This window comes from Paroedura picta, chromosome 8 (assembly GCF_049243985.1).
Source record: "Paroedura picta isolate Pp20150507F chromosome 8, Ppicta_v3.0, whole genome shotgun sequence".
Lineage (NCBI taxonomy): Eukaryota > Metazoa > Chordata > Lepidosauria > Squamata > Gekkonidae > Paroedura > Paroedura picta.
In genome coordinates this window covers 30,685,100-30,707,485 of record NC_135376.1, presented here as the reverse complement: position 1 = coordinate 30,707,485, position 22,386 = coordinate 30,685,100, and the positions used below count along the sequence as shown (strand labels likewise).

Genomic DNA, 22,386 nt, shown 5'->3' with positions numbered 1-22,386 from the left:
CCTACGGCTCATGGAGGGTTACAGTGTCTTAAAATTCCCATTAAAGCCCCATTAAAGACATAAAACATTACCAACATGGCGGAAAATCAATAAAACCCGACTCCCCCCCCACACACACACACTACTAGCAGGTGGAGAAGGAGGCCCGATGATGTTCATTTCAGATCCCAGATCCCAGGGAGGGGCGTAGATCTATCTTACCAGCCCCGGCCTCAACCATATACCTGGTGGAAGATCTCCGTTTTGCAGGCCCTGCGGAACGTTGAAAGATCGTTGAAGAATAGCGGGCTTGCATTGCCAGGTAGTTTGGGGAGCCAGCAAGAGGCTTATGCCCATTGGGTCACCATCAAGCCACCTTCCAAGGGTGGGTTTCAGATGGCAAGGAGTTCCATGTCATAGGCTGATGCCTAGGTGGGTACTCCAGGATGCCATCTGGGACCTTGGGTTATTTGCAGTCTGCTGATCGTTTCAGCTGGATTACTCATCATGCCACACCAATGCTCCTTTTGGAGTTGTAATAAAGCTGTGGCCTTATTCATTCCAAGATTATTGTGTCACGTATTTTCTCTGCAGGCTCTAACACGCCCTCCTACTAAGCAATTGATGTTTTTGACAACTAATATTTAAAACATGATAGATTATAACCAACAGCATTTTGTATGGCTATTTCATTTTTATTTTATCCTTCTTCAAAAAAGCAGGATTTCCTCCATATCTCTTTTTCCTTCACAAAATATGTGTGAGGTAAGATTAAGGCTGAGAGAAGGGAGCAGCCCATGAACATGGTAGAGTAGAGTTTTAAATCTAGATCCTCATTCCAGTCCAGTGATCTAAGCCAGTGTTCCCCAACCCCCGATCTGTGGACTGGTACCGGGCCGCAGAGCCCTCCCTCCCCTGCGCGGTCTGGCGCTTGCTGCACCGCAGGTGGAGGTTTGGGCACCAGTGGGTGCAAACGCAGCATATTTGCGTCCACTGGTACGCCGGTGCCCATGCCTCCCTCTTCCCCCCCCCGGTCCCTGGCCCAAAAAAGGTTGGGGACCACTGATCTAAGCAATATTCCATACCGATCCTGTACAAAACTGTGTCAAGGGGAAAGTTGGGTATAAATACTGAAATAAATAAAACTTGCCAATTATTATATATGTTTTCTGTTTTGTTGATCATATAACAGCTGCAGTCAATGCCCAGAACTGACAGTCTCTATGTGAAGCAGGGCTGAGATACTAAAGAACAGGCTTGAATTAGCAGAGGGAAGAACTGGAATGAAGGGATATGGCATTAAACAGGGTTGGAGCAGGAAACAGAGCATAGGTCTGCATTTGTGTGAATTTTCTGGCAAATCTCCTGTGCCTGAAACTTAATCATCACTGCATTTGGGGGGGGGTTAATGCATTTAGATTATTTCTTCCAGTCATGTAGCTATTAAAAAGTTAAAGAAATGGAATCAGATTGGTACTCCAGTAGATATCTAGTCAAACCTACATATATTCTGATTTGAGCCCCAAAATATGTCCACTTCCAGATCATAACTCACCTGATCTCCACCAAAGAAAATGAAGTAGATCTAAAATTAAATAACTCATTCAGATTGTAACAGAATGAATCTCAACTTTTACACTCTGTGTAAGTCCTCAGTGAGTGTCTGTAACTGCAAGTGGAGATAGAGGCAAAACTGCTATCTCAGCACTGGGCGGGAGTCTTATGCAGTGGCTTGAATCCTGCTTAGACTGCCTACAGGATGAAGGGAGATCAATTTAGTTGATTTCCCCCCTCCCACAAGATATCTCTGATTATTCCCCCTATTCTTGAAGGATCCCATTCCTCAGGAGCAATACTAGGGGCCATTGTGGGTTGCCACAAGAGGAAGAACTGACAAAATTCACCCTGCCTCATTGTGCATGGAAATTCTAGGTGGGATCCAAATTATAGTTTTGTTTTAAAGATTAAAACTGAGCTGGTTTACTGCTTTATTTTTCCAATACAAAGTAAGCTGGGTATTCATAGGGCTGTGAACCTCCAGGTGGCACCTGGAAATCTCCCACTATTGCAATTGATCTCCAGCTGACCAAGTTCAGTTCCCCTGGAAAAAATGGCTGCCTTGGAGGATGGATTTTATGGCATTATATTTTTCTCTTCAGGCTCCATACCAAAAATCTCCAAGTATTTCCCCACCCAGAGCTGGCACCCTAGATATTCAACATGGAGCTGACTAGGGACAGAGTGCTGTTATGGTATGTCCATAAAGAATCATAACCAATGACAGTATTCAATTTGTACAGAAATGTATAGTTCATTATTATTTATGCGACAGTGCCAGGATACATGTTTTAATAATAATAACTTGATTTTTATAGTCCACCCTTCCTTTTTGGCTCTTATAATGCAACCAAAAAGAGGCAAATTTCTGGTCACAATCTGATATTGATGGTGAGAAAGGCAAGAAAAGAGTGGGGTGGATCCAACCATCCTCCAAGCATAAGGAACTTTCCTCCATCTTCAGTGGTTCTCCCAATGGAAAAGCCAATTCAGTTGGACGAAGAGCCTGTGAACCTGGAGGAAGGCTTCAAATTTTATGAAAGCTTTATGGGAGTTAAGTATCCAGAAGCTAGGTTGTAGGAGGCAGCATGCATATGAATATCAGAAATGGTAGCATCCCTAATAGACTAATTCAATCTCATAAAAGCTCAGAAGTCAAGCAGGACCAGCACCTGGATAAAAAACCACCAAGAAAACATAGGCTACTATGCAGAGGACTGCAAAGGCAAACTACCTTTGCTGTTCTCTTGCCTTGAGGTAGAACTTCATGGGATCACCATTATTAGGTTGGACTTAATGGTACACTTTATCTTTTCAAAATGTAAAGTTCCCTATGTTATCAAAATGTGAAAGCATATTTTTGCCTGTTATGCCTGTTTGCAGCCAAGTTGCCCCTGTTTTTTCCCTCCATTCAGGCTGCACTGTTAATATTACTTCCTTGCCTCTATCTCTACCTATACCTTCTATGTTTCTGGATGTTTGCCACAACAAGTCTGTTTTTGTCTAACACTTACAGCACTGGAGCTATTGTGCTGTGCTACCACATGGTTTTTGAGTTGGGGCAGGTTGCCCTGACCCTTCAGGGTACCACACAGAGAAGCATTTGCCCCATCTCTCCCTGATGTGTACTCCCAAATGACAGCCAGGGTCACCACCCTGGCTTCACCATGCTGAAGGGTGTCATGGGCCCCTTTTCATTTAAAAAAACATGTGCCATGTTCTTTTTAAAAATGCTCCAGGCATTTCTTTTTTTTCTGGGGCATTTCTTTTTTCTTTCTGGGACATCATACTCAAGCACAGGTGAGGAGGAGCCAGGCCAGGATGGCGCAATTCTTCCACAGATGCACGTCCCAGGCCCAATATAGGCCCCGATGAGGCCAATGGCTAAGAAGGAGAAACAGATTTAGCCATATTCCCTTGTCATGGGCCAACTGAGGGCCTGTCATGCCACGCATGAGACCACCCCACACCAGCACCAACATTGTGTGGCAGTGGAAATTCACCTGGATCGGCAACAAGTGGTGAGTCGGACCATATTCCTGGTGTGGGATAGTGCGCTCTCCAAAATATGAAGATTTTTCTAAATTATATGGCTACCCATCGTGACCATTGATCCAATGGGAAGAAGAAAATCAGTGATTGCTGTTAAGGGCGAATGGGACTTACCCCGGGCGCGTTTGCCGTCACGGGGAAGCCCTCGCCGAAGATCAAGGCAGGGCAGGGACTGCAAGTTCCAGCGAGCCCTGGGGCGGTTGCTGGCAGCACGGCAGAGGAAGGCTGGAGGAGGAGGAGGGGGCGGTTTCGGCTCTTCCCAGCCTCCTCTGCCCGCACCTTATTAGGAAGCGGCTGAGAGGCTTCTGCCTCTTTCCCGCTTCTCTGCCGCCATGATTGCCCACCCTCCCTCCCTTAATTTAGTTAGGTCAAGTGTAAAAAAAAAAAGGGGGGAGTTTTTTCGGGTGTGTACCAGCAGTTTGTTTAAATACTTTAAAGGAAATGTTAAAAATTTATATACATGATGCATATGTTTTGGTATATTGTTAATTCTCTATTGTCACAACTTTCGGGTTTTGGGCATGGGGGAGGAACCATTGACAAGCAATCCCAGCCTGCGTGCTTGCATGCTTTTGTGGGGGGCCTCCGTAAGAGGCTGTGGGTAAGCGGTGCCGGGAGGCCATCACTCATGGAGGATGAGCTGGGACGGCAGATCCGCATTTCCGGGTGGCCCGGAACCCAGCAGAGGTTCATGCCTCAACGGGTTCCCAAAAGGTGGTCACCTCCCCGTTATATCCATCAGGGCATTGGGGGCATGGGGAGCCCGGTGGGGTGTTGGAGGGCCCCATGCATACCTGATGAAGTTGCATGTGGCTGCCTTGTGGCCAGGGGACCACAAGAGGGCTGGTTCCGTTCTCCCCCATGCTGGTCAACACTCTATCGTTCAATAAAAATTGTGGCCTGTTTAATGCCATTAAGTGTTTGTTGGTTCTTTGGCGAAAAAGTATTCCCCTGCACGGCAAGAAAAAACTACAGAGATGCAGTATCCATTATTTAAAAAAAAACTTTAACAAATACCCACAAGTTAGGTCACTTAAACTTCAGATCATCTTGAATTCCCAGAAGGTATTGTTCTGGTATTTTAATCATTGATTGACTGGGCTTTTTATCCTTCCATGCTGTTTTAAGCAAAAAGTCCATATGTTCAACATAGTAGGGAATTTACTAAGCTGTAGATCACATAAGTAAGTGTGGGACAAGATGTGTCTCAAGGGAACCCAAGGAAGCCATAAGGAATGTAAAGAGTCATAGGGTTAAAGCCACATTAAGACAGCTGTTATGTTAATGATACTTCTGCTTTTCTTGTAGCTGAGGGTCACTATTTTTTAAAAAATATGAACATTCAATGTTGTTTTTAAAGCTCACACATCCCAAAATTACATGCACAAGAAACTAAAGGACTTCTGACAAACTGAGTTCTTAAAAATCCTCAAAGATTTTTTTCATGCATAACCAATCAGTTCTCAGTTGCCACATAAACATTCCATTGTTTTTGAACCCCATCATCTGTTTCTGAAACATATCTTTCAGCTAATGTTTTGAGATAATAAAACTATTCCCACTGGATTTCAAAATACAGCTTATACATGAGATTTCCCTTCATAGTTCAAGTTAGAAGAGTTATGCAAAAGAGATTCAAATGAATAAAATGCAGGATGGCTTGGAAACTAACCCAGTTGTGAAATTATAGATTGGAAGTTCAGGTTGTTGAAACATTTTGTCATTTAATTTTCTAAAATATAAAGCCCAATTTCTTCCATAGTTTGCTTTACTTTGTTCGTTTTTAATACAGGTAGAACAGTTCAGGTGTAGCAAGTGATGAAGCTGTGGAAGTTGATTGTTTTTGTCTTTAGGTCACGTATCATCCAGCAAAGTATAAGCATTCAGCTACAACTGGTCTGTTCATAATTTAATAACCCTTAAATAAGATGGCAGGAACCTCTGCAAGTTATTTACCGTATATACATGCATATAAGCCAACCTGCATATAAGTCGAGGCACCTAATTTTACCACAAAATCTGGGCAAGCTTATTGACTTGCATATAAGCTGAGGGTGGGTAATGCTCCATTATCACAGGCTCTCCCATCCAGCATTGTCATTCCTTTTGCCATTGAAGGCAAAATGAAAGAAAGATCAGAGTCCCTCAGTCAAACTGTTGATGTCCTACAATCTGCCAGAGCAAGCTCAGCTTGCAGTACACATTTGCAAAAGGCAATGCAACGATTGGCTGGCTGAAGCAGGCTTTAATTTCAATTACTTCTGCATCTTGTTGTAGGGGGTGGATGTTTTATTGTGTATTTTTATTGGTTTTAAGTGTTGTTGGGGGTTTTATATATGCTATAAACTGCCCCGAGCCTTCGAGGGGAGGTGTTTAAGAAATATAATAATAATAATAATAATAATAATAATAATAATAATAATAATAATAATAATAATAATAATAATAATAATAATAATAAACCCACATATAAGCCGAGGGCTTTTTCAGTGTGAAAAAGGTGCTGAAAAACTAGGCTTATATGCAAATATTTAGGGTACCTCTGATTCAGATCTAAATTTTGAATTTAAATATTCATTGTTGTTCCGCACAATTAAATGTGACTCAATTTTCACAATTATTTTGCGTATAACAGAAAAGGAATTGGGTCTGTTGGTGCTTGAAGAGTTCAGTTCACTATATCTTGGTTTAACCTAGATCTACAGGATATAATCTTAGATCTCTCATAAGAAAGCAAACATAATTTAGCAATTTGCTTTCATAATCTAAATTTAAAGAACCTAAAATTTGAGTTCTCATTCAAGCACCATTTTACAAGGTTACATACCAATAATTAATGGAACCATTCTGGGAGGTTATGGGGGGGGAGATATAATTAAACTGCAGATTCTATCATGAAATGAGCTGATATTTTTAAAAAGAAGATGGTGACTCAGTCAGCTGACTCATTTCCCTCGCTCAGTGCTGTGAATGCCACTCCAAATTTTAAAAAACGCATTCCACTGGCAACCCAGCAAGGACATTGCTTGTGCAATGGATGCATGTAAGGAATGGACTAGATCAACCTTCCCAAAAAATGAGAAAATTTCTTCTACGCTATGAACTTTGAACATGCTTGGTATCTCCATCATTCTCTTTGTCAAGAAAATTCATCCATATAAGAATGGCACAGTAGAGCATCAATATTTCTGCTCATCCATTAATTAACAGGAAATATTTAGGAAACTTTTAAGTAATACTTGCCTGGACCCGAGCTTCAGTGAGTTTAGCTCTTTGTGCAAGTTCCTCCCGAGTGTAAATATCAGGATAGTGGGTTCTTTCAAAGGCTCTCTCCAGCTCCTCTAATTGTTCTGCTGTGAAGGTTGTTCTACTACGACGTTGTTTTCTCTTTAATGGTAAATCTGGTTCTGAATCTATATCAGACCCTTCGTCTGACTGCGGTGCTGAAGCTAAAACAAAACAAAACAAAATATCAGTTAGTCTTTTGGCTATCAGAGGGGAAATCAAAAATTGGTTTAAATTAGAGAAAGGAAAGAGGAACTGAATGAAAACGGTTTATTCAAATAAGTTAGGATCATCCACTGACCCAAACAAGGACCATCATTGTCTGAGAGAGCTGCAGCGCAGTTCATTCAAATGAGTGAATAATTCTCAATAGTTCCTTCAGTGAATATGCTCACATTTCTTCCTTTTGGAATATCTCCAGTTAGATTCCAATTTCCTTGCTTGGATTATATCTTCAAATATATTCAACAAGGGTATTTCTTAAATCAGTTCTGATAACAGTCCTTAAATATTTTAAATCTATATCATTGTCACTGTAATTAGCGTCAAGAACAATGGTTGCTCCCAATGCAAATGAATTTAGAAGATGCTGTATTGTCTAGGGACCTATTTAACGCCTTTCCAGATGATTTTTTTTTGTTTATGCAATAATTACAGTTGTTACTCAGTTGTTACAAAAGATTCAGGAATCTTTGCTCTATGTGCTGCTTCTACTGTCAAGAGGCCATATTTTTCTAGCATTTTGCAATATTTTGTTCCTGACTATTCCAGTTCTCCAAACCCCAATTTATGGCCATTGGGAATTCTGCATGCTATGTGGTTATAAACTTATTAGGAAAAAATGTCTACCCAAGTACTGAGCATAAGGTGATAGTCATGGAAAAGATATACTACATGTCTGGGTAGGGTAGGGGGAGATTAAATTGGTATTTTACAGATCAGTGGTGGAAAATGGAGAGAAAAGTTTTACAGGGAGATTAATCACTTCCAAAGAAAAACCAGAAGTGGCATTGCTATGTCAGAGTAATAGTCTAAGATTTGCCCAAACCTCACAGAGTTTGGGGTGAATTCTATGCATCCTCCTAACAGAATGACATCATTTCCAGGTTTTTACCAGAAATGACATTGTGTATCTGCATGTCTGTCCCTCCAATTAATGGGTTGTTGGCTGAGGTTAGTGACCCTATGTTTGGTTGCTTTGCAAGAACATGGGTCGTTTTTTAATATTGTAATATTGAGTTCCAAAATTCATTTTAATTTCACTTCTCCATTATGTAAATAGAACCTATAATTCTTTATTTTTCATGCCATTTTCTGTTTTCTCATACTACATTTTCCCAATAAATTATACGCCTTTTAAACTTTGTATTAATAAATTAGAAATGTACTTATTTTATGTATTTGCTTCATTTATACCTATCTTTCTCCTAAATGAGGGCCCAAAGTGGCTTACATGCTTCTTCTCCCATTTTATCCTCATAACAGCCTTGTGAGGTAAGCTAAGACTACATGAGTGGCCTAAGGTCACCCTGTGAACTTCCACTAACTATGCTACCTCTCATTAAAAGCATTAAAAGCATGGGACCCAAAAGATTTGTGGAGAGGGGCTTTCATTTTCTTCCCCACTATTGTCTCTTTCTCTTTCCTGAAACCCTAATAACCTCATTTTTTTTCTGCTTATTTTGATCCTTCCCACCCACCAATCAACCTGTCTTTAGTTGCCCACTCCCACTCAGCTTTTCCTACTTCCATCCTCTGGTAGCTTGTACAGCTGAGTTATGCAGAATTGGACACTAGGCCAAGTCCAGTTGCATGTTGCTGCCAACTGGGCCTAATGGAGAACCCATAAAAATTTCCTCCTGTTTTCCCTTCACCACACATTTTTTGTTCTCCCAGCAGCTTTTATATTCTCTCTTATTCAGATTCTTCATTTCTTCCCACTCACCAATCAACTTGCCTTTTCAGCTTTATATATTATTCATTTACTACATTTATACCCCACTATTCTCTACAAAGGAACTCAAAGGAACTTACATCTTCCTCCTTACCTCCAGTTTATCCTCACAAATAACCCTCTGAATTAGGTTAGGCTTAGATTGTGTGACTGCACCAAATAACTCAGTGAGCTTCCTTGGCAGAGTGAGGATTCAAATCTAATGCTAATCTGAAACTTTAACCAGTTTAAGGAAATCGCTATAGCTGATTTCTTCTTTTTAATTGGGAAGGGATCTTCCTCTCCTTAGAAGGATTCTCCTTCTAATTTGGCCTGAATTGGAAGTATAACCTTACTGCCCAAATTCCCACTGGCAAGTTGTCCAGATAAAATGTAGATTAGCTTCTCAGTCAAAATTTATCTCTCTAAAACTTCTCCTCAGAGCAGACGGTCGGTCAGCTCAGGATCTATCAAACTGCTCTCTGGACCAGCATCCAAATCAGAATGAATCTCTGTCAGCACAATTCCCTCTCAGCTGCTGCTAGCCAGTCAGAGCATTCAGAACAGCCTGTCGCTCTGGCTCTTTCTGCCTAGTGAATATTTTCACTTACTGTTGCTGTTATTTCAGCACTTGGACTTTCAAACTGCTGTCCATCACAGCCTGTTCTCAGACTAACCTCATAAGTTTATTGTGAGGATAAAATGGAAACAAGGATAATGATGCCAGCTGCATTAGGTTCCCATTGTACAGAAATGCAGGATATATATGGCATAAATAATAAGATGGATGGGCAGCTAAAAGGTAGATTGGTGGGTGAATACAAAGATGAGAAGAAAGTAGGGAAAGGTGAGGGTTTGGAATTTGCTGGGGCAAGGAAAAGAAGAAATAGTGTGAGGGAAGGATGCAAGCCTAACTGATATGCTCCTCACTAGTTCTTACAGTTTCTCTCCAGTGCAAATGGACCCAGAAACTGGGCCATAGATTTCATGGGGAGAGGCTGCCAGGGGTTGGGAAGGAAGAAAAAAAGCTGGATACGGTGGGGGCAGATAAAGTTATGTTGGCTGTTGAGTGGAAATGAGAAAAGGAAGCAGTAAATGGGGGGAGGCTGTGGGAGCTTTCTGGAAAGGGAAAGAAGCTGTCATGAGAGAGAGGGAAATTAGCGTTCCTACTGGCAATAACTCAAAAATCACACATTGTGCCTTGTGATCTTATTGCATTTTCATTGTACATGGGGAAAACTGAATATGAACATTGCTTAATACATAAAGGAGCAGAAATATAGCAAAGGAGCAGGACTATAATGATTTCTCCAGTTTACCTGTATAAACCAAAATATGGTTATGATCCTGTCAAACGTAAATGATTTATAGCCAGCCTGATTTTAATGGAAAAGATAAGCCTGCACTTTGGTTATCTCCAATGAAACTCAATGGGATTTAATTACCTTTGGTGGGATTGTGCCATAATCTTAAAAAAAATATTCCCCTACATTCACTCAGATACACTTCCCCAAGAGGTCTTTGAATCTGAACTATCTCCCAGTAGAATTAGAAAGCAGAGTGCAATCAGTCTCCAAAAAAAACAAGTACAGAACAACAGTCAGACTCCACAGGATTACAAATTCCTCCTTTAAGAATTGGAGAAGAAACCTATAAGCACCAACCACCAGTGGAATAGCCATGAAGTTTAATTAAAGAAGGAATTACAGAATTATAAAGCAGCTCTTTGTCCTTTCACCCCTCATGACCCATTTGGTGGCCCCAGAAAATACTTTATCCAAATTAACACTATTATACAGAAACCCTTTGCACAATTTCATAGGGATTTGGCCACATGGAATTCTGTAATTATCAGTTCCCCAAAGAACATCATAGACATACTTAGGAAAAACATTGTACAATAAATAATACACACAAACACTCAGCCTGCTCATTGTTTCTCCTCTCAGCAGGATGTTTCATTTGAATAATTAAAGAAACAAAACATGACAACCATTTTGAAACCATATATTTATTACAAACACAATACAGTTAAATGTACAACTATTTGAAGAGACATCTTCTGCGCTTCATCAGTGAATAGTCAATGCTATAAAAAAGTCAATTTTCCCATGTTCTCATTTCACTCTTTTGTACCACAGTTTTGAACTGCTTTAATATAGTGCTAGATCACTTCCAATGCAGCATTTTTACACATTTCTCTTGATTCACATTTTCTACCGCTCATTTTCCCAAGTCATCGTTATCCATTCAACTGACCAGCAGAATTTAATAATGAATATTGTACTGAGGTGCTCTTGTTGTTGTTTTAAAAAGAGCTGTGTGTATTCATATATAAGGTTGCACTGATATCCTCTAATACCCTCTGAAGACTTGGGAAAACCCGATTAAAAAGGTGGTGGTTCTAAGCACCGATGAGTACCATCATTGAAAAAGCCCTGTTGTAGATATGTTACTGCGATTTTATTTGGCTGGCAAAATTCCATTTGCTTTACTAAGCAAGCTGGATCTGTCAACCTTACTAGCATGAAATAGGGCCTGAAATCCTGATTAATTTGGATTATCCTAAGAACAGATATACCTTTCTAAGTCCTCTGTAATCAATTGGCTTAGAATAGCGCAACTCTGCTTAGGTTCCATTTACAGATCACAGGGAAATATAAGTAATATATATTTTTAAATAGAGCTTAGAACTAGACCACATGGCTACAGCTGGTTAATTTAGACTCATTGCTCTTATATGATGAACCCCTTGTACACTTCAGTTCCATAAAACAAGTACACTTATTTTCTTCTTTCAGAAGTTGGAGGGTATGTAGTGGGCCTCTTAGTTGCTTTCTGTTCTGAAGTATCCTTTTTGTAGTGAAATCTATGTGAGTGACCTCTATCGTGTTTACTCGGGTGCAAGGCAGGAGGAGGAGTGCAAGTAAGGCTGATACCCCCTCGCGGGCTCACAGTAAATGACAAATGACACTCTCCCTTTGTGATCTTTGGGATTTTTTGTTGACTTATTTGGCGGCTTTTGTTGAGTCCTTAGAAATGGCCTGTGGCTGAGGCCTATTCTACCAATTTCCACGCTCCATCTGTGGTATCCATCAACAGGGCCTTTTTACTCGTATTCAGGGCTCTGACACCTGCCTAGCAGGATGCAGGAGACACAAAGAAAACTGAAGTAGATGAGAAGGGGGGAGGGGTTGTGTGGATTTCTTTTTTTTTTTAAGAGGAGGTTGAACTGGATGCTCTATAGGGGTTAATCCATGTCTCTTCAGTCCAGAGACTTCAGCACCTGGATGCTTCCTTTCAATTTTTTTTATTTCCATAGCAATAGTAAAGCTACTGAATTTGAAAATTTAAAACATAAGATATACAATATTGGTATTTTAATACAGAAGTATACAGAAAAACTGTCACAGAGACTAAGCCACTTCAGAAACTTTCTAATAAATCACATTTGGTGAAGGCAGTACTAGCTGTAGCAGTATTGTTTTTAGATCCTTGTTTATTTTAACCAAAAGGTTTCCCCAGCTGCTGCTTAAACTGTAGAGGAATATCCTGAGGAGTTCTTTACTGCCGGGGGGGGGAGGGGGGGAATCATGAGGAAAACAAAATGGCCTCTGAACAGTTTTGTCACAAGCATTTCCATTTAAGGAAACATTCCCACTGGAGTCTTAAAACATAATTAAGAATTTAGAGACAGTCACTCCACACAGCTTCCTTCCAGCCCAGGGCTGCTTCTGCTTCTTCCCCCTCCTCCCACCAGTAATACTCTGCCATGCCTCTCCTCAGCCTTCTTTTGAAAGCTCAGATACACAGCAAGGGGTCATTAAAAAGAAAATAAACCCCTGCCAGGTCTGGGCTAATCAAAATAGTACAAATAAATTCTGACACTTAGCAACTCCCCAAGTGCTCACAACCCTGGGAGGAGTGTACAGATTACTTATGAATATGGTAGGCAGCAGGAGACAAATTCAGAAGGTCTAATGTCAGTATGCAGCCACCTGTGTAATATATAAGCCTCCCCACATACATTATTGTGTGTTTGTTTAAGATAAGGATGTAGGAACTCATTTTGCAGCAGGCTGCACTGCCTAGCTCTTTCATGCCAAGTAGTTTAGGTTACTTGACCTGGCTTTTGAATCTGCCATTTAATCCCATATCTGTATGAAATTCCTTTCACTACAGATTTGGGACTGGAATCATCCTAAACTACAAAGGACAATGACATTTTATTCATATTCTACAGCCTACCATCTTTGCCTTTTGTTCTGTTTTATTGTATTGGTTTTACATTATCATCTTGGGCAGGTTGGTTGCTTTAATATCAAAGACAATATAACAGAGACAGGCAAGTAGATAAGAGGTCTACAAATGGCTGCTGGCTACTTTACAGGGAATTTCCTGCCATCTGCTATGTCAGAGATCCCTGCAGGGTCCCACTGGGGTATTGCTATCTGGTCCCAGGCTTGGAACCCACAAACAACCCCCAGACCAGTGGGTCCTTGAAGTTAGATGTATATAAGGAAGCCGGAACTTATAAAAATATCTAAAGGTTTATTGACTTATTAAAACATTGACTATGCAGTACAGTATCTACAAATTAATAGCAAGAAGACAAAGAAGCTAACTTTTCTATCCAATATATTGAATATCTTGGTATTAGATGGGAAACCTTGCAGCATAAAATCCATACAGTGGTGTAAAAGCACTCTATACATCTTGATGAAGCATAACATATTTAGCCAAACTAGGATGGCATTAGCATAGGGTCAGCATGACTTCCTTGTGAAGAGAAACATGTTTGTACAGAAAGAGAGGAGAGAGAGAATCCTGGCAATCCTAACTTTTCTGTCCTGTGTTCATTCAGCCTGTACTGTTCAAGAGGTACGCATGGAGAAATCAAAGAAGCAGGAACACCCCATAGAGACAATCAGGATACTAAGAGTGCCCATTTGACTCAGCTAAATTTTGGGGGCAGTGGGGGGGGGGGTCAATACTGATTCAGGGTGTTTTTGTTTGTTTTTAGTTTAAAACACAAATCATGATTCTCTGGTCTGATTCAGAATAGATTCAGCTTTTTGAAAACATTATTTTCCATTATAAAGTTACAGAAAGCAAATAGGAAATTATGGTTAGGTTTTATAGTCTTATCAGAAATTTGTCCCAGTGTCTTTGAAATACTTCAACTGGCCATTTGTTAACCATAGTTTATTATTTATTATTATTATATTTATTAGTTAGTTTGGCCATCACCACCAGTTCTCCAGTCTTCTCACACCATAGGTCCATCTGCGGTTCTTGCTGTTGTTTCCATCAGGAATAGATTCAGCTTTTGATTTGGTTCCCAAGTCTGCTGCTAGGGCTGATTCCTCCAAATGATAGCTGGGGTTACCCAGCTGCCAGTCAGAGGAGTCCAGCAGGAAGGGGAGGCAGGCAGGAGCTGACAGGTCAACTCCATGCCTGTGCTCCCCAACCCTGTTGGAGTCAGCTCCTCTGACTGACAACTGAGTTTACCCAGCTACAAGACAGAGGAGCCAGGACAGGATCAGGGAGGCTGTTTGGCAGGGATTGCTGGGATGCCCAGCTCAAGCCAGGCATCCCAGCAGACCCCAGTTTCATCCTAGAGAGAGCCAGTGCTCTGCAGGATCAGCTGTTTGCCAGGCTGTACAAGACAGATAGTTGGAACCAGCCCTCCCCTCAAAGCCCAAGTGATCTCCAGAGAAGCCTCTCCTGGGATCAGCCATTTGATGGGTTGTGTGGGGAGGCAGTAGGAACTGTGCCTCCCCACACAGCCCAACCAATTCCCAGAAGAGCCTCTCCAGGAATCACCGCATGGGGTGGTATTGGAACTGGCCCTCCCCACACATTCCAAGTGATCCCTGAAGCTATTTAGCAGGCTGTGGGGGAAGCAGTTCAAACCAGCTCTTCTTGCACTGCCAAAGCCAATCCCTGGAAGAGAATCTTTGTCAGGCAGATTGACCCCCTATACATAGTCCAAAAAACAGCTGATCTGTGGAAAGTGTCTCTGCTGAATCAGCTTGGGCTGTGCAAGTGGGCAGTTTGACCCACAAAAAACAACTGATCCACAAAGAGAGGCCTCTCTGTGCATCAGCTGCTTGATGGCTTGTAGTTAAGAGCAGCAGTCTCTAATCTGAAAAGATGGGTGTGATTCCCTGCTCCACCACATGCAGCCAGCTAGTTACAGTCCTGTTATAGCTGTACTCATAGAACAGTTTTGTCAGGGACGTCTCATTCCCACCTACCTCACTGGGTGTCTGCTGTGGAGAGAAAGGGAAGGTGATTGTAAGCCACTTTGAGACTTCTTCAGATAGTGAAAAGCAGTGTATTTTTTTAAAAACCCACTGTTCTTCTTATTATTAAATACCTCAGACTTGAAAAATTCAGTTTCTCAATTAAGCCAACCCAAATCCTAGTACCATAACTGGTATTTGGGTGATTCAGAATATACTGTGTTCGCGTTGAACCCAAAATATGCCAATTTCTTTTTATTTGCACATCCCTACAGGACACTGGAGGAGATTATTTGAAATACATCAGGAAGTTCCTAAACTAACATACATCTCTCCTCCAATGCCCCTTGCAGGACATTCGTCATATGTTTCTGAATCATGCACACTGCTGACTTTGCACATTTCAGCACTACTGAACTCAACCTTTGTTCTGCTGCTTCAGACCAACACAGCGACCCATTTGAATATACTTAGTTACTATATGTTAATATCTGAAATAACTGAGCTGCAAAACCCATCTACTTGTTTCTCCTAGCTGTACAATTTCTTCTCTCTCCACAAAGATTATGTTGGTTTACGTGAGGCTCCTATTTAGGCTATGGCCTATACAGCTTCAGATGAGGAATGACAGCTAACATATTCAGTTTCATTCTGATAAGTTGTTCAGATGTGGTTCTAAAGTAGACAAACAGATGAAAAAATATGGACACTTTATGTAGTTTTTTATATTATTCTATAAATTTTCCACAGTTAAATTCTGTTCTGTTCTGGATCCACCCAGAAACACTAATTTAACTATGTCAGTGAAACACTTATGAGTATTCACATAATCTCATCAAAAAGTAAATCTGCAAAAACAAAAGTACTGCAGTGAAAATGTCATTTTAAGGATAATTTTAGACAAGCTAATTCAGATATTGTAAATATGAAGAGGATGAGAGCCATGTTCATGTGATCCTGCCTCATCTATACAGAAAAATCACATGGGTTGGAGGGGGGGACTGTTCCTTCTCCAGGCTCCTCAATCTGAGATGTTTGCATGGACAGAAGTTGCATCATTCATCATCTGGACATTGCAATACCTCATTAAAGACCGCAGAACAACCATTATGTGTTTTAAACTATAGGTCACTACAGTGTAAAGTCTGAAATACAAAGCACAGAACACAATTTTCAAGGTTTTCTCAGAATACAGAACTTTAAGTCAATGCAATGACAGCAACTTTATGTATATTTGTCTTAGTTGTTCAACAGAAAGCTATTTGGTAATGCGATCTTGTTCTAACTACCAGTCAGAATTTTTTTTAAAAAATGAGTCCATACAACTGGATTAGAGTGGGCAATAATACAGAAAATGAGCTAGATTGTTTACCCTACTGAACAAATGTAGAGTCTGCCATCATGAGTGTGTAATCCTTCTAATTTAAAGGATTATAGCTAGTATGGTTTGTTTTGACACTAAGAAGAAGGCAAGTCCAAGGTTAAAATTTGGTTTCAGACTATAATAATAGCTCTAAATTTAACTCCATAATGATCATGTTACTAGGGAATCCGGTCCCCAGATGAGACCTGGGGATCCCCGGGAATTATAGCTCATCTCCAGACTAAAGAGATCAGCTCCCATGGAGAAAATGGCTGCTTTGGAGAGTGGATTCCATAGCATTATACTTCACGCCCCACTCTTGGCTCTACCCACAGTCTCTAGGTATTTCCCAACCCAGACCTGACAGCCTTACATATTTATATGTTAATTTACAATCCAATATAGTCTTTCAAGTGCCTAAGAACTCTCTCTCTCTCTCTCTCTCTCTCACACACACACACACACACAAACACACACACACACACACACAGGACTTCTTTTGGAAACTCTGATCTGGAAGATACCTTCTCTCTTGTCTCCAGGCTTATATCCATCTCTGGTAAACTTGTAAATGGCCTAAGTCAGTGGTCCCCAACCCCCGGTCCAGGAACCAGTCCCGGTCCGTGGATCAGTCGGTGGGCCGTGGCTCCTCCTAGTCCTCCTCCCTGGATGCTGCCTCGGGGGCTGCCCTGCCACTCTGCCGCCGGATCACCTTTGGTGCTCTCCAGGGCCGCCATGGCTGGGGCTTCCCCTCGGCATAGCACTGCGCAGCTGTTGCTGGCAGCACCCCCCAGCAGGCGACAGGAAGTCAGGAGCACAGGCAGGAAAGCAAGTGGAGCAGGGGCTCAGGCAGTGGTGGCAATGTCCCTTGGCAAAAGACTACCCACCCCAGGCCTCAGTAAAATTGTCAAGCGTTGACCGGTCCATGGTGATAAAAAGGTTGGGGACCACTGGCCTAAGTCACAGCTTGTTGTCATTTAATATAACTGAGACTTTTTTTCCTAGGCTCTAATTTCTCCATACAATGGCTGGGGCCCAAGCGCAGTTGTTTATTAGACAAAACTGGCCTTGCTATTACCTGGCTACTCAGACATCAATCATTCAAGGGAATTTTAAAAGCTAAAGACTTTGAATGCTTTATGGCTAGAGTCAACAGGTTGTTGTGGGTTTTCTGGGTTGTGTGGCCCAATCTGATAATCGTGGTCCCTGAAGTTTCACCAGTAATTGAGGCTGGCATCTTCAGCAGTAGGGTACTGCAAGATGGGAATTGCTTCACATATTCCACTCTGGGCAGTCCCATAATAAGTATTTCATTACTTGATATTAGGTAGGATCATATTCTTATTTGGGTAGCTTTCACTGGGGCCTATTCCAGATGTTTCAACAGAACAATATCTCCATACTAGCTATCTTGTAAACAGGGGAATACCCAAGAAGCAATACACTGCTGAAAGGGTCAATATCACCCAGTTGATTGGCAGCCTTATAGATTACTTTTATTCATACACAGATGATGGCAAAACTCAACACCGTGGTCAGTCTGCTGCTATTCTTGGCAGTTTTATTTCCATTGGAAACCAGATAGAAGCTTGTGTGCCGTTAGAATAATCAAATCATCTGGTGCAGACACTGGTGGAATTTCTTAACACTAATGACCAAGCTCTTATTTACACTTCAATAATTAACTGCAGCAGTAACAATTGCTTTTTTACTCCATAATAATTAGGATTAAATGGGATCCACATAACATTTATGAATTAACATTTATGAGCTAAAGTCCATTGAAATCACTGAAATTTACTTCCACACAAATGTTTATATTTTACATTAAAGAAGCATAAATGGATGAATTTGGGGAGGATGCTGTATTTTTAAAATAGGTTCACTGTGATGAATAGTTAATAGTTATTCAGGACAGCCTTGTTGGGTAGCTGCATTTTTAATTTCCTTTTTTTAATTAACTGAAAAATAGTCATTTATCTCAGTTGCAGTAGGAATAAGTGGGAAAAGCAGCAGCTTTGTTTTTAAGCAATACCTTGAGCTTTAGAATCTGCAGAGATTTTACAGTGGTAACATGTAGCTAAACTTGTAGTTCCACAGTTGAATGCAAATATTAAAAGAGCCTACTTAACCATCTAAGTAAAGCACAGTTGCTGGAATTACATTGATTTAGCCTTGGAGGTTTCAGTGGTGTTAGATGTAATTAAATTCAAATTCTTCTGTTTAAGTGATTGGGCATCTGGCTGTAAATTACTTTAATCCTTTTATGGTATAAATATAAATTACTAAATGTGCAGCATAATCAGACCCCCACCGAGCTTAGTGGGACTGACTCTCTAGTAAGTGCAGTATTTAAAAAACTCATCTTCCCAGTTCTAAGCAGAAAACTCTCTCATAACCACTCAAGAGTTTAGAAGAGAATAGCTGCCAATTTTTTGCCATCTTTCACCAGCTATTTCATGGTTTTAACAGTGAGAATCTGTTGTTTTTATGATATCTTGTCTTACTGGCCAATCCACCAGCGCTTTTGGCTCAAGGCCATAAAATATAGATTTTCTAGTTTTCTTTTGAAAACTGTTATTTGTGAAAGACATGCTTACGATGACATTTCAAATGGGTAATGTATCTGATGACATCCCACAGACATTGCTTTCTCAGAGAAACCTCATGAGACAAGAAAAAGTGTTGCCATTTAATTAAATATTTTGATTGATGAGGTGATTGTTTCTTTACCAACACCTTGGTAGAATAAATTCAGCTAGTAACCACTCTAAGCTGCCCACAAAATGCTTAGAATTAAGTGGGACGAGTTCTCAGCTTAACTGTAAATATTATTTTGTGGAGAAAAAAGTCTTGGAGCAATGAATGTGCTTTGGACAGGAATGGGAAATGGGGGAAAGTGTCTGGGGCATAGAAGGAAAAACCCTCAAGTGATTTTTATTTACAATTGCCAAGAGACGGGCTATTATTGCCCATATGTGCCCCAATTGTTGGCCTTATCATGGGTTGGCCATCGTGACCATTGGGAGCTGTTAATGAACTGGGTAATTGAGCTGCTGACATGTGTTACCAAAACAAAACAATAGGAAGAAGAGACAAATGAACATTTTATTTGCCAATCAGAGGAGGTGCTGCTTTTCAGAAGGTTGCAGCTAAGTAAGTGGCTGAATACATCAAGCAGTACATTGAAAGCCAGCAGATGCTCACACAATAATAGTGAACTGACAGCTTACGGCCCATCTGTGCGTTAACATTTTGTTAAAGAAATTACTTGACTTGCTAAAGAGACCAATCATACAGCTGCCCACAGCACAGCAGTGGAAGAGATAAATCATTAGTTAAACCATTTCATGCTGAAAATGACTATGCATATGAACAGTTATGCTGTGGTGTTTTGTTGGCACAGTTGGAAGCAGTTACAACGTACTGGGTTTTTTTACCCAAAAAAGTGTAGCAGCTCGTGACTTTGAAGAATGGCAGCAGAGCGCAAACAATTTAGCTGAGCTGACAATGGAACTATTCAAGTTGTTCCCTTTGTATGTGTACACAGAGCATCTAAAAGCCCAAAATAATATGCAAAGGCAAACTGAAGGCTGCATTATTAATCTGCTCATATGTACTTTGGTTGATCATCAGAGAGCATCAAAAGGGAGAACATATTTAAAGAAAACAACTGCAGCTTAACTCTGCTCATGCATAGGACATGGTTTTAAATGTGAAACTATGACAAAGTACAGCCACAGTAGCAAGAATCAAACAATTTCTCACCCTGTCAGCTGCCTGTAGTCTGTGCCTGGATGGAATGTTTGCCACATACTGTACACAGAGACTACTAAGAGAAATGTCCTTTCATTATAGAGTTGAAATGTTTCCCACAGGAAAAAAAAATGATTCAGAATGACTATGTAGTACAGAATGATCTGCTCAATTGGATGGGAACTCTCTGAAATCTACAAGTTGCAAAATGTTGAGTTAATTAAATGAATTTAATCCACTGCTGCAACCTGAAGCACATATATCAGTTGCTACATTTGATTATGATTATGATTATGATTGATTACTATTACGATTACGATATTTTGATTTCTTACATGCCACTTTCGGTGGTGCTGGCTCGCAGCAGGTTACAATAATAGAAACCCCACAATCAATGGTAAAAATAATAAAACAATCCCCACCTTAAAAACATAACCCTCCCCAACTGCAAACATTAACCTCATCCTCTCCCACACAACTTAACAACCTCCCCATCCCCGGACGTTGGGGGACTTAAGGGGAGGGCTGCCTGCTGTCCTGGTTGAATTGAGAAGGGGCTTCTGATCTTAATTACCCCAGCCTCAACCAAATGCCTTGTGGAAGAGTTCCATATTGCAGGCTCTGTGGAAATGCGACAGCTTGGTCTGGGCCTTTAGCTCTTCCAGGAGGTCGGTAAAATGAGTACCCAGCTTGCTGGGGGGGTAAACGGTAATGACTGGGGAAGGCACTGGCAAACCACCCCGTATTGAGTCTGCCATGAAAACGCTAGAGGGCGTCACCCCAAGGGTCAGACATGACCCGGTGCTTGCAGAGGGGATACCTTTACCTTTTTTTACCTAGCACCTTTAAGACCAACAAAGATTTATTCAAGGCATGAGCTTTCAAGTGCATGCACTCTTCCTTAGAGTGCATAACATATTTCAACTGTTGTGATGGTTGTTCATTAGTCTGAGGAAGAGTGCTTGCACCCAAAAGTTCACACCTTGAATAAAAATTTGTTGGTCTTAATGGTGCTACTGGACTCTAATTTTGTTTCTAGTCTGGAGATAGCTATAATTCTCAGGTGCCTCCTGGCCGTGCATGGAGATCAGGAACCCTAAATACAAGGAACATCAACCTCAATATTGACATTGTTAACAGCTCTAATAGTACTGCTGTGCAAAAATTTTACATCCACAAGAGAGCAAAATGGGTCATTCACACAAGCATTAAAGCAAACAATTATGGTTATATAAAAGTAAAATAGATTGAACACTTTCCCTAGATACAAAATATTGCTCCTAATATGAAATGTTAGACTACTTGTACCTCACTCAACATCCAAGGATCTTAGAACAGCAGACATGCAGTTTCCAGGCAATCTGCCATCTCCTACTCAAATGCTTGCCAATCAGGTTTGCATTGGATTTTTGCAAAACAGAGAATGCTCAAGTACACTGCCAAACCAAACAGGCAGCCATTGATGTTGCTAAGGATTACTTACACAAACACTGAATAAGAGGGGTTTTTTTAATCCTGCATTTATTTATCATTGATTTCTATGATTTGAGACTGATAACTATCAATTTAAACAATGCCTTTCTTTGAAAAGCAGCATATCAGAAAAGATGGTGGAAGTACAACTCCATCATGACAATCAGCATGCATAAAAAGCCAACTGTAATGTACTATACTGTGGAATAGCTGAAGCAACCTGTCAAAAAACCACTGAAATATCAATAAACTGTCCACCAAAAATCTGGCTCTAGTGTACAGCTGGTATGAGAGCCAAACACGCAGGTGTTCAAACATTCCTACTATGAAATAGGGTCTTCCATAAAACTGAAGGAAAAAAACTCTGAACTGGGATCACCACCCAAAGCTATTTACTATGTAATATTTCAAATTTAGCCCATGGATGGCATATTTGCTCCTAGTGAGTCCTGGAGGCAGCAATAAGAGAAAGGAAAAACATGTTTGTCCAAGAGAACATGGACAATGCCACAGTTTCAATGGTATGAATAATCGGCACTTACTATCATCTTCTAGACCCTCTCTACTAAGAAAAAGTAGAACCACTCAAGAACCCCAAATATCAATCAGGTCCTGCTTCACTGTCTTCATTGTGGCATGATTAAAGAATGTGGAAAGGTATAATAAGATTTTGCTGTTTTTTGCTGTCAACAACTACACAGAAATTATCATTCAAGACCACTCACTACCATACCTTGTTC

At 40.7% G+C, this 22,386-nt stretch overlaps 1 protein-coding gene across 2 annotated transcripts in view; it reads right to left on the bottom strand.

Moving 5' to 3' along the window:
- The window catches only part of PAX3 (paired box 3), a 127,648-nt gene that overhangs the window by 27,980 nt on the left and 77,282 nt on the right, over positions 1 to 22,386 (bottom strand). For both annotated transcript variants that reach the window (XM_077348925.1, XM_077348924.1), the window contains exon 5: positions 6,832 to 7,037. In XM_077348925.1, the coding sequence (XP_077205040.1) occupies positions 6,832 to 7,037 (206 nt within the window). The remainder of the gene's footprint in view (positions 1 to 6,831; positions 7,038 to 22,386) is intronic.